At 44.7% G+C, this 12,225-nt stretch overlaps 1 protein-coding gene across 1 annotated transcript in view; it reads left to right on the plus strand.

Annotated features, from left to right (window-relative positions):
• Window positions 1-12,225, plus strand: part of ANAPC2 (anaphase promoting complex subunit 2) — a 649,174-nt gene that overhangs the window by 397,912 nt on the left and 239,037 nt on the right. Inside the window, exon 8 of the mRNA XM_069609853.1 lies at window positions 6,366-6,507. Coding sequence (XP_069465954.1) covers window positions 6,366-6,507 — 142 coding nt within the window. The remainder of the gene's footprint in view (window positions 1-6,365; window positions 6,508-12,225) is intronic.

Consider the following 12,225-nt stretch of genomic DNA (forward strand, 5'->3'; position numbering starts at 1 on the left):
TGCAAGAGGAGCCAGGTTTCCTCAGCAACATGTTTCTGGTTCGCAGGGGAGACAAGACTCGGCCAGTCATAAACTTGAAGAGTTTAAACGCATGGCTCGAGTACAATCATTTCAAGATGGAAGGCATTCACCTTCTGCGCGATCTCCTCCGCCAAGGAGACTACTTAGCGCGCCTGGATCTCAAGGACGCTTATCTTACAATTCCGATAACTCAGGAATTTTGAAAGTATCTACGCTTTTGGTGGAAAGACCAAATTTGGCGTTTCTCTTGTCTCCCATTTGGGTTGGCGTCCGCCCCGTGGGCCTTCACCAAAGTGATGAAACCGGTGGCGGCCGCCATAAGAGAGAGAGGGATACGTATTATCATATACCTAGACGATATTCTCATACTAGCCACAAACAGAAGTACTCTCATCAAGAATGTACAATGGATCTGCGTGCTGTTGGCCTCTCTAGGGTTCTTAGTAAATTGGGGCAAGTCACAACTAAGGCCAGTTCAGAGACTGGAATTTCTGGGCTTCACCATAGACATAGTGAAAGCGACCCTCGATCTCCCTCATCACAAAGTGAGAGCGATAAAGAAAGAGCTCAAAGTAGTAATTAGTTTCGATGTCTAGCCAGAGTAGTGGGATTGTTAGCCGCCTCGATTCAGGCGATATTTCAAAGCCCACTACCGGGCTCTTCAACGTCTCAAGATCAGGCATCTACAAGGGAGCATAGGGTATCACCAACTGGTGACCTTGGACAGCGAAGCGCTCACCGAGCTTCACTGGTGGCTTCAGAATATGGAGGCGTGGAATGGCCGAGCCATTTTCGGAGACGCGCCAGAGTTAGTTATCGAATCGGACGCAAGCAGGTCAGGCTGGGGAGCCAAATGCGAGCATGTAGAAACAGGAGGAAAATGGTCAAGAGTTGCAGCTGCACATAAATTGCCTCGAGTTGTTTGCAGGTTCATTTGCAGTGCGAGCCTTCACGAAGGGCAAAGCAAGGTGTTGTGTCCTGCTCAAGATGGACAATATATCTGCAGTTCGCTACATAAACAAGCTGGGAGGGACAAAGTCCAAGCTACTAGCGGAATTAGCGAAAGATTTCTGGCATTATTGCCTGGAACATCATATTGCAGTCACAGTGGAATATTTGCCAGGAGCTCTCAACGAGGTAGCGGATTGGAACTCGGGGTATCTGATAGATTCCAGCGATTGGAAACTTCACCCACGAGTTTTCGAGAAGCTGCAGAAGCGCTGGGGCCCGATACACATAGATCTATTTGCGTCCAGACTGAACGCTCAAACGCAGAAATACTTCAGTTGGAAGATAGACCCGGGAGCAGCGGGTACAGACGCATTCCTACAGGCTTGGCACGGAGCGCTTCATTACGCATTCCCACCATTTGTCATGATCACGAGAGCATTAGCGAAGGTTCGCAGAGATCGCGCCGAACTCGTGATGGTACTACCGCTCTGGAAATCCCAGCCCTGGTCTCCAGTAGCGATGAAAGTTTCTTCGGATTTTCCGAAGATAGTTCAGCATCAGCCGGACCTTCTGCTAGGACCGTCCGGCCAGAGCCATCCCCTGATAGCAACAGGCAGGCTGCAGTTGCTGGCATGCAGGATTTCAGGAGAAAGTAGGAATTGCCAGGAATTTCGTGAATCGCTGCAGACTGCATCAAAGATTGCTGGGTGCCTTCCACCATTAGGAGCTATAGCACTGCATGGAAAGCCTGGGCGCGATGGTGCACAGACCAGTTTCTGGATCCCGTTTCAGCCCCTTTAGTGCAAGTTCTTAATTTTCTGGTGACTAAATTTCAAGAAGGGGGAGATTTTAGAACAATAGGCGTTTATAGATCAGCGATCTCAGCGGGATACGATAAAATAGAAGGGATCGCAGTAGGCAAGCACCCAGTGTACCTGAGGCTTCTCAAAGGAATAAAAATAAGAAAGCCCCCAGAACCGAAGTACGCAGTCTTATGGGATGTTAGAGTAGTGTTCGAACTTTTCCTTAGATGGCCAGCGAACAAAGATCTTTCCCGCTCGCAGTTATCAGGTAAACTGGCAATGTTATTGTGCCTTACATCATGCTGCAGAGTATCGGACGTAAAGGCATTGGAAATCGATAGGAAGATCTTCTATCCAGAAGGGGTAGCTTTTCACATAGCGAAAAGAACGAAGACTGCATTGCAAGTGATTTCATACCCTTATTTCACAGAAAATTAAAAGCTATGCGTTGCTCAGTGCATCAAGGATTTAGAAGTTTGCACAGAGCAACTTGGGCCGCGAGGGGTTTCCCAATTGCTTATAGCGCGCCGAAAACCTTATCACGTAGTTGCAATGGCTAATATCGCTGGATGGGTGCGCGAGGTCATGCAATGGGCTGAAATTGATCTTTCAATATTTGGGGCACATTCTGTGAGGGTTGCGATGGCTTCTAAAGCATTTACAGCATGGGTATCTCTTCAGGACATTATGAAATCGACAGATTGGTCCTCGGAGTCGACTTTTAAAACCTTTTACTTCAAGCCTGTCTCTAATATTACTAATGCAGTGGTGGCAAGCTTTGAACAAGCATAATGCGAGCCTCCTGTCTTGTCATAGAATAAAGATTGCCCACGCTAACAGCTCAGGAAGTCTTCATTCTATTAAAGACAAGGAGGCGAGCATTATATCCCACCCAAATGAAGTATTTAAAAATCTGAACCTGTATATGTATTTTTGATGCTCAGATGTTGTTGGCCCACCCTCATGAAGTATTTTCCATTTCTTGTAGGCGAAGATCAGAAAGCGACTTGACTCCATACACAGATCAAAGATGTTAAGAAGTTCGTTCAAGTTGGTCCGGAGGACCTAGCAAGTTACTGTTGAGCAGTCAGTTTCCGTTTTCCTCCAGGGTCACAGTTGATCAAATAGAGGACAGTTTCGAGTTCAGTACACAATGGAGTGGAAAAAGAAAGAGGCAGAGGACTATCATGGCGGGTTCTTATACTGTGACCTGCTCCCGGATAGGTGGATCAGGAGAGGTCAGGACTACTAAGCCCCGGAGGATCATGGGGGAGGTAGTGCAGAAAAGAACAGTGACTCTAGAACTTTTAAAACCTCTCATATTTGGTATTTTTTACATAAGGAAGGAAAAAAAGAGCAAATGTTACGGTTTTAAATGTTTTGTTGAAAATGCTGAATGGCAGTAATTAAAGAGAGTAAAGCATAATGCTCGCCTCCTTGTCTTTAATAGAATGAAGACTTCCTGAGCTGTTAGCGTGGGCAATCTTTATTCCTCCACTAAGTCGCTTGGCAAAGTGACCTATGGGAAAGTGATGGAGTGGGTAAAGGAGAATGGAATCCTCTCTGAAACTCAATATGGTTTTCGAGAAGATCTTGGTAGGATAGACTAGATCCTGAACCTCTTATTAATCAACAAGTATGTGCTAAATTATAGAAGTACATTGTCTACAGGATGCGTGGATCTTTCCGTCATGTTTGATCGTGCATCCCAGAGCTTTGCCTGGTTTACACTATTAGAAGTAGGATGCCGAGCAGTTTGTCTGTTTGTAATGCATTTCGATGGTCTGGTGACCTTACAATGCATTTTGCTAGCGCGAAGGGTAATAATGGACACGTGTTCTCTCTCTCTGTTTCTTCTATGTCGGATAAAAGGTCAGCGCCTACAGGAGCAAGTGGTCAAGAGAGGACCTAATATTGAGGGTCTTAAAATATGCCTACTGGCGTATGCAAATATAGTGGTCCTCTTGGCCACTTGCTCCTGCAGGCGCTGGTTAGATTATTTTGATTATATGTACTAACATGGATAAAGAAATGTTGTTTTCTAACCAAAGCTGGTCCTACATATTGAAAATAAATCAATCCTCACTGACACAGATACCTGGAGCCTTAATTAGGGTTGCCAAAAGATTGGGGTGGCCTCTCTTTGGAGCCCGCCCTTCATATCTACTGTGCAAAATCAATTTCAAGTACGAATTGGAGGTTTGGGAGCATGTGGATGCCAGTTTATTCCACGTCAAGTCAGTTTTTAAAAGCTGTTCTTGGTCTGCTTCGTAGTTCGCCTGTGTTGCAGAGGTACCTGGAATTTGGCCTGGGTGTTGTTTCCTATGTAATTAATCTCACACTGCTAACTTTCTGAATGTGCATTTGGGCAAATTAATTTATTTATTGTTCATTTGTTAGTCGCTTATACAGGAAGCAAATACTGTTTCAAAGCGCCCACAGGGCAACAGGGAGGGGACAGGGGATGATAGACAATGTAATTACAACAATGTTAAATAATTAAATACAACAATATAAGAAGAGACAATGGGCAGGGGAAGGCAAACCTACTATGCCTTGTGAGTGTTCAGAATGTGCGAGGGGACTGGGCTACAGGATAGGCGCTGTGGTGCTCATGGAGAGCAGCAGATGAAGTGCTATGAAGAAAGTTAAGTGCAATTTCCAGTGGTAGCAGGTGAACTGAGGCAAGTGCAGAGGATAGACAGCAGCTGGGATGATAAGATGTGGGAGGTCAGGGCACTGAGGATGCATATGGGCCCTGCACACCAATCAAGCTACTGTGCAATTAGCAGGGGAGAGTGGGAGGGAGGGAGGGAGGGCGGTAAGGAGGAGCTAAAGAGGAAAGTCTTGAGGCTTTTTCAGAACTTAAGGAGTTCCTGCTCAAGACGAAGAGGGAGGAGAGGAGGCTGTTCCAAAGAAGGGAGCCAATTGAGCAAAGCGGTCGACCACCTGCCCTCTGTTTAGCAAACCACTTTACACACAAGGAGTTGGTGCCAGAGGAACGCAGGTGTCTAGAGGGGGAATATTTAGTTAGAAAGAGTTGCAGATAGTGGTCCCCTGCCCCAGACAGCCTTGCGGATGATGCAGAGGGGTTTGAATTTAATCTGTGCTGCGACCGGGAGCCAGTGAAGACTTTGTAGGGCAGGAGACATGCAGTCCCTGGGCTTGAGGGCAAGGATAAGTCTTGCTGCCCTATTCTGGATTAGCTGGATTAGCTGGAGGGGTCGCTGAGTGGACGAAGGTAGATTAAGGAGGAGGCTATTGCCAGCCTAGAGAGAACCAGCACCCGGTAAAATTGAGTCTCTGGGGGAAGGTGAGGAGAGGTAGAATTCCTTGATGGAAAAGCTGAAAGTGGGACTTTTTGGCAATGTCCTGAATGTGAGGGAGGAAGGAGAGGGAGGAGTCGAAAATGACTCTGAGGTTTCTGGCTTCCGAGGAGAGAGCAGGGGGATAGCCCATGGAGGAAGGCCAAAGTGAAGGGAAGAAGTAGGGTGCCGGAGTCCGAATAGGAAGGATCTCTGCTAAGTGTCTTGCTGCTTCCTTATACCGCTGATTGTCGAGGAGCCCTGCACTGGATTCTGGCATTCCCCACCACCTGTAGACTTCCTCGCACAGTTTTCCTTTTTAAAACACCTGAGCCAGTTGGCTTCACCGTCTCTCTCGACCCGTCGGTTCCACTGGCTCCCACCAGCAGTCTCAAATGGTTTCTTCCGGTCCTGTTTTAAATGTCCCAGGCACACGTGTGTGCTCCCTGCAACTAGAGCATTGCCTGTGCTCGGGACGTCTCCTGCTCAGCATTCCTCCCTCCTCTTTTTCAACACAGTATTCAGGTGATTCTGGGAAGAGTAGTCCTTGCACGAAAACATTGGAGGAAAGTTTCTAACGGGTTTTGAGGAAAAGTCAGTGTTTGACAGTTGGTCTGTAGATTCGAATGAGAGAGATTCAGCACTTTCTTTTGAGGGAGCAGGGGAAGACTCACAATAGGCCATTAGAGTGTTACAAATGGGTGTGTCATCCTGCAAGAGGAAAGAGGGGGATACAATTTCTCTTCCTCGAATACCACCACTCCCTCCCAGACGTTGTTTCCCCCCAGGTGATTCTCCATCGTATAGCCGCCCGCAGGGTCAGGAGCAGATAGTGGCTGCCGTTCCCTGGCCACATTGGAGTAGGTCACCGCCATCCGTGATGTCAAGTTTTTCTACTTTCTGTGGGGACCGTCTTTGTTTCTATGTTGTTGTGTATTCTTTTATGACGATTATTTATCCTTAAAAATAAAGAGTGACCTGAACTGAACCGTCCATCTCATCATGCTATATAGGATCTGCTAACCCCATGTTTAAGTGTAACAAACTTCTTGGAAGAAATCTTTAAAGTAGCATATTCATTTGTATTTGTTTTCTCATCCTTTGACCCGCGCATTTCTACTAAACTTGTATTTTATAATTGCGCAACCTTAAATGGGAGTTGCTAGTGCTATGAGTTTAGCGCAGTTAAAGGCACACTAACGGCAACACTAGAAAGACTCTTGAAATTCTCTGGTGTTTTTATAATTTTTTTGTTCACGTTATTTAGTCACTGTTTTGCTCATAGGGAAAATCAGCTCGAAGCGACGGTCGTCTGACATCATCAGTCTCCTTGTGAGCATCTATGGGAGCAAAGAGCTGTTCATCAATGAATACCGTACCCTGCTGGCTGACCGCTTGCTTCACCAGTTCAATTACAGCTCTGAAAGGTAAGTTGTTTGCTCACTATGCAAGAAAACTGAACAATTGCCTCAAAAGTTGGCAAAATACAGCATGGCCAATTAAAGGAAACGCTTTTTTAAGAATAATGGTATTTCGTTTAAAAAAAAAAATCTTTACATGCAATTCCGAAATAGTTGCACATGCACTGTTAAGGAAAGGGCCTTACAGAGCCAGGCGAAGGATCTTGATTATTACCATAGAAGGAATTTTGTTGCAAAATTGCACACAGGTCAGAACGTTCTTTCCTCAGCACAAAAACTGTTGCAATATAGCTTTCATGCTCCTATACCTTGTACATAATCATGCTTGCTGTGTTCTGTACTCGCTGTACCGAGTCTCATTTTGGCCAGTAAAAGATTTTTAAGCGTCATCTCTACCCATTTACATTGTTTCTTTTAATAGGTTCTGTAGTTATTTTATTTCTTGTTTTTATTTTGGGCTCAACGGAACTCTTGAATGCTCAAAAGACTTTTCATATGCACTTTTCTGCAAACACACTATTTGCTTTTGGAGCATGCTTGAAGACTCTGCTGAATGCCTTCTTGGTTCATAGAGGAGTGTCTTCTGGGTGTGCTTTCCCTTGGTAGCCTTTCCCTTGCCTGTTCTTACCAGGTTCGGGATAGCTTTATGCCTTTTCAGAACCATGCCTGCCCTGTAGTGCCCCTAATAGAAACGCTGGTATCCAACAGGAATGTTTCCATTCTGCTTTTATCCCTCCCTAGGATAAGGGTTTAAGTGTAAACATGTATTTAAACTAGCAGCTCTTTGCCATTCACAAGAACAAATTCCACTACCGACCCTTTCAGTGTGCGCTATGCGTATCGAGTCTCAAAGTGGGATTGCAGCATAATCCATTGTAGATTCACAAACAGTTAATAATCATTCCATCTAAGGGATGGATCAGGACTGCTTAATGTATGTTTCAAAGACAAACTCCAAGCTTTCACTAGGGAGATGTCTGTAAAGTGACCCGCTTCGGACAGCAACATGTCCGAGCGACCAGAGAAGGATAGGAAATGAATGCTTCAGGAGGGCAGTATTAAGCATCCTCTCCTATCTCTCCATCTGTCATGCAATCCCTAATGAATAACCTGGTTTATCTATTTTACCCCGGACAGGCAGCATCCATTCATAGATTTGCTTAGAAGCTAGGGAAAAGAGCAGGGAACATTTGGATGGATAAAAGCCTCCGAATATATTTATATGCCAAGTGTGAGCTTCGGGTTAAAGGGATTGTAAAACAAGATTATCCATGTAAGAGTTTACACTTTCGGTGGCACTGGAATCTGCAAGCAAGACATGTCCAGCAGTGGAACACGTGCAGCTATATGGACTGGCTTGAGCTGCGTGTACACTGAGAATATTCCTAAATCCCTGACCCAAAAATATATGTGCCAGCAATGTGAAGTGTGCAAGGCAACTTGAGTGGAGAGTAGAGCAGCTATCCCATCCATACCTGTGATACAGACTTAGACTCGCAACAAAAAGGGTACCAGAGATCATTAATGTAGCTAGAAACAACGGGTTTTGTTTTTACTTAGATTGGACACTTAATGGTACCCCAGATGACTATGTGCAGTTGCCATCATTGTGAGGTGGCGTGTGCAATCCGCGATCCGCATAGAATACAGATGTCCCAGTTCTGATGTCAGTATTTGCGCAGAGCCAAAGGGGAATCCATAGACTTATGTGCTCTCAGTAAAAGTGTGCCAAATCCTTAATTTTGTCTGTTGCTCCTTTGTTTGTCAGGATGTGTGGTCATCTAGCACTAAAATCTGAGTGTCATTTTCTCTTGGAGGTAAAACCTACTATCGTGCAGCATTCCTCAGTCTATAGCCAATGTGCGTTGTCCTCCCACATGACTGATTAATTGTAGGTTGCTGAACAGGTTTTTTTAAAACTAAAATTCTGTTATTGGTGGTCTTTCCCTGCAACCTTCTCTTCTTCCCTCTGCCAAATCAGCTTGGTCCATTAACTTTAACATTAATTTGTCCTTTTTGTATTTATACTTTTGTTAATTATTGCTAGTTTTGGATTCTATTTTCTATTTCTAAACATGTCTGTATATCCAATGCTATCCATGTCGAAGAATGCTAGTGAGTTTTAGAAACTTCTTCGCCCAACTTACATAAAACTAAACTTTTCACTTCCGCGCCCATATTTGCCACTCACATTCTAAGGTGGGTATGAATTGTGATGGAGTAATGGTGACGTCCAAGCCCCCAGAGTACAGTAATCCTGTCGCTGAAACGTCAGCGAATGTAGCATAGTTGCAGCAACCCCACAGATCTCAAGTTTCCCTTGTCCATGCGCGAGAAAGCCACCCAGGCCTGGTTTCTTTTTTCCTTTAGATTGTGGGACTTTTCTTTCCCTTTTGAAATTTAGGCTAAATTACAAGTGTCGGAATTCCAAGCAAACACGGAATTGCGTGGACGCCTCACGAATGGGAAACCTGAGAGCTCAGGCAAAGTGCTCCACTCTCTAAATATAAAGAAAGTGTCACTGGTTCAACTGATTTTGTTGACCAGCACTTGACCAGAAAGTATTGCTTTCATGGAGAAAACTGAGGCAAATCTTCCGGCCACCCTGCCTGCAAAAAAACAAACCTGCATGTGTCTTCTGCATATGGAGCAACAAACAATTATCAGTGAACTATGCCCCTAAATCCCCTACATCCTGCCACATATACCCAGACCTGAGGAAGCCTGATTGCCTATAAAGAGGCGGAAAAGAGGCTACCCTGTCAGCCCCTACCATCACAGTGAAGTACCAGCGCTCGGCCCTGCAGGCCAGAGACATGCATTGAGAGGTGAGGCACAAGTAATTGGCATGTGTGTCTGGAAATGTTTGCACAAAATATGTATTAGAGGGCTCTGTGACTCTCAAGGGTGTTATGTGAAGTCGAGCAGTATCTCTCAAAGGTCTTGTGAGCAAGTAAAAATGCAACTAATCAAGACATGATTAGTTACATTTTTATTGCTACACTACTGCTAATTTATCCATGCTTGTACTCGAAATGTGAATCGTGTACCCACGGGAGAGTGAAATAAATGTCGGGTTGGGCCATGTAAAATGTAGAATGAGATGCCAATCTGACCATGCACAAGCATACAGAAAGGGATCCTCCAAGCCAGAACTCGCATCCCAAATGAGACTATTCTGCATCAATGTTGCAGGAGATGACACACAAGTGGGTTTTCTGGCCTATTTACTAACTGCACAGTTGCTAATCCATTGATTTCACCTAGTATCTGGGATGCACATCAAATGTTTTTTTACTTTTAATGCTGAGTGAGCGCACATAGGGCTCGCATCCAAAAGTGTAGTGCAGCGGGTTGAGTGACTGTTGCAGAAATTTCATATTCCCGGAGCTGCCTGTACATTCCACGACATGTCTCCCATTCATTCAGACAAATCTTCATAGAAAAGCATTGATATGGCCTTAGGGTGGGTAGATCCATTGTTCCTGTGGGCAGTAATAGTAAATCAGTCCCCGCAGTGAAAATCAAAACATTGATAATTTGCCCAGATTCACACACTTCAAAAGTGAAGTCTGGGTTTGTATTTTTATGTTATTTTATATTGCGCCTTATGCCAAAGCGCAGTACATGGGATAAAAACAGTACAAAAAAATTGAAGTCAATGTTAAAAACACCAATTATTTCAATATTTGTAAAAAAAGTCCTCATTAACCAGATAAAAGCAGATGGGATCAAAGAGACACCCGAAAGGAAGAATAGACAGTAATAGAAAGGAGAGGGAGAGCATTCCAATTTAAAGGTGCAAGGAGAGAAAAAGACCGTAAACGAGATTGAGCACAAGGAGGAGAGGGAACTACAAGACGGTAGTGAGAGGCAGACCGAAGAGAACACGAAGGAAGATAAAGAGACAAGTGAGGAAAGGTAAGGAGGAGCAAGACCATAAAGAACTTTAAAAACCAGACATAAAAAATTGAAATTTAGACGGTTATGAAAAGAAAGCCATCCAAGTTGAGCCAGAGAGGAAGAAATATAATCATGAGGAACTAATTGACATACAACACGGATATAGGCATGAAATACAGATTTCAGCAGAGCTAAACGAGAGATAGAAATTCCAAAAAGTGCAAAAGAGCAATAGAAAAGTTGTGAGAAAATTAAAGCATACACCAACAGTTTTGGGCTTTGAAAGTCATAAACAAACTGGCTTTCCAGATGTTGTACAGGTGAAATCGATAGGAGCAAGTAGAAAGTGAAATCTGATGGGTTAAAGAAAGATCTGCGTCAAGAAAAGGACCTAGATTACGAACTACTGATGGAAGTGGGTAGCTGAGGCAATGAGATAGCGGAAGGTAAGGAAGCCAAAGAAGTAGAACTAGAAGGAACGAAAATAACCACTGTTTTTGGCGCATTAAGAACTACAAAATGATCTGACATCCATGATTGGATAGCCACTAAGCAGGCACTAAGTTTGTAATGGATATCATCAGTGTAGAAGTGATGCAAGAACCCAAAAGAAGAAAGGACCCCAGATAACGAAGAGGTATAGAGAGAGAAAATAAAAGGGCCAAGGACTGAGCCTTGGGGAACACCACAAGTAAGTGAAAATGTTTCAGAAGAGACCCCAGACCAAGAGACTGAGAAAGTTCTCAGAGATAGATATTATTCAAACCAAGTGAGAGTAGTGCCAGAAAAAACAGAAGAAGAAAGAGCAGACAACAAGAGTGTGTGATGAACAGTATCGAATGTGACAGAAAGATCAAGAAGTATAAGAAGAGAAGACTGTTTAGCATGACGTGCAGAACAGAAAGAAGAGCGGTCTCAGTAGAGTATCCTGGGCGAAACCCATATTGAAAGCAAGGAAGAATAGAATTTTGAGAGACGAAAGTAGAAACTTGAGTGTAGACTACGCGCTCGAGAATTTTAGAAAGGTATGGAAGCAGTCAAATAGGACGGAAATTAGAATCAGAAGAAACATCAGAAGAAGGTTTTTTCAAGATAGGAATAATAGTAGCATGCTTAGAAGGAAAGGTAGACAAGAATTAAATAGCATTGTTAGATAGGAGACAAGAGAGGGATAGATTTTAGATATGAGTGCAGATGGTATAGGATCCAGAGGGGAAGAAGTAGGATGAGCATGAGCAAGAAGACAGAGTATCTTCGTTAGTAATAGGAGTTAACCCAGAGAAGATTGCCTTGGGAGATTCGAAAAGAGAAACCGAAGACAAAGGGCTATCCTGAGTACGAGAAGACTCAATTGATCGAAAGGAAGAAACTTTAGCAGTAAAGTGCAAGATCTGTATCAGTCCGAGTAGAATTCGGACGATTCGAGGGGCAACTCCGCATCGTCGTCGTGAGTCCGGTGGTTCTCGGTCTGGGAGTCGGTCCCGCCATTCCTCTGCCTCTTCGAGGCACTCCTGGTAGCTCTGTCACAGGTCGCCTTCCCCGTCCTCTTCCGAGGACTCCGCCTGTCGGCGGGTAGCTTGTCCCAACAAGCATTCCACTCCGGAGGAATGGGATTAGTTCGGAAAGGAGATGTTGCCGATTTTTCAATCGCAGGGCTCCGGTCCGGCCGCACAGTCTGAGGACGCTGGTCGATGCTGTGCTAGAGACACCGCTCCTCCGCCTTCGGGCTCGAGCAGTCGTCGCGACCACCGGGCGCCTTCGAGGTCCCGGTCGGACAAGGATGGTCGCTCTAGGCATGCCCGTTCCAGGTCCCGGTCCTAG

The sequence above is a fragment of the Ambystoma mexicanum genome, chromosome 8 (assembly GCF_040938575.1).
Source record: "Ambystoma mexicanum isolate Mex_15411 chromosome 8, UKY_AmexF1_1, whole genome shotgun sequence".
Taxonomy (NCBI): domain Eukaryota; kingdom Metazoa; phylum Chordata; class Amphibia; order Caudata; family Ambystomatidae; genus Ambystoma; species Ambystoma mexicanum.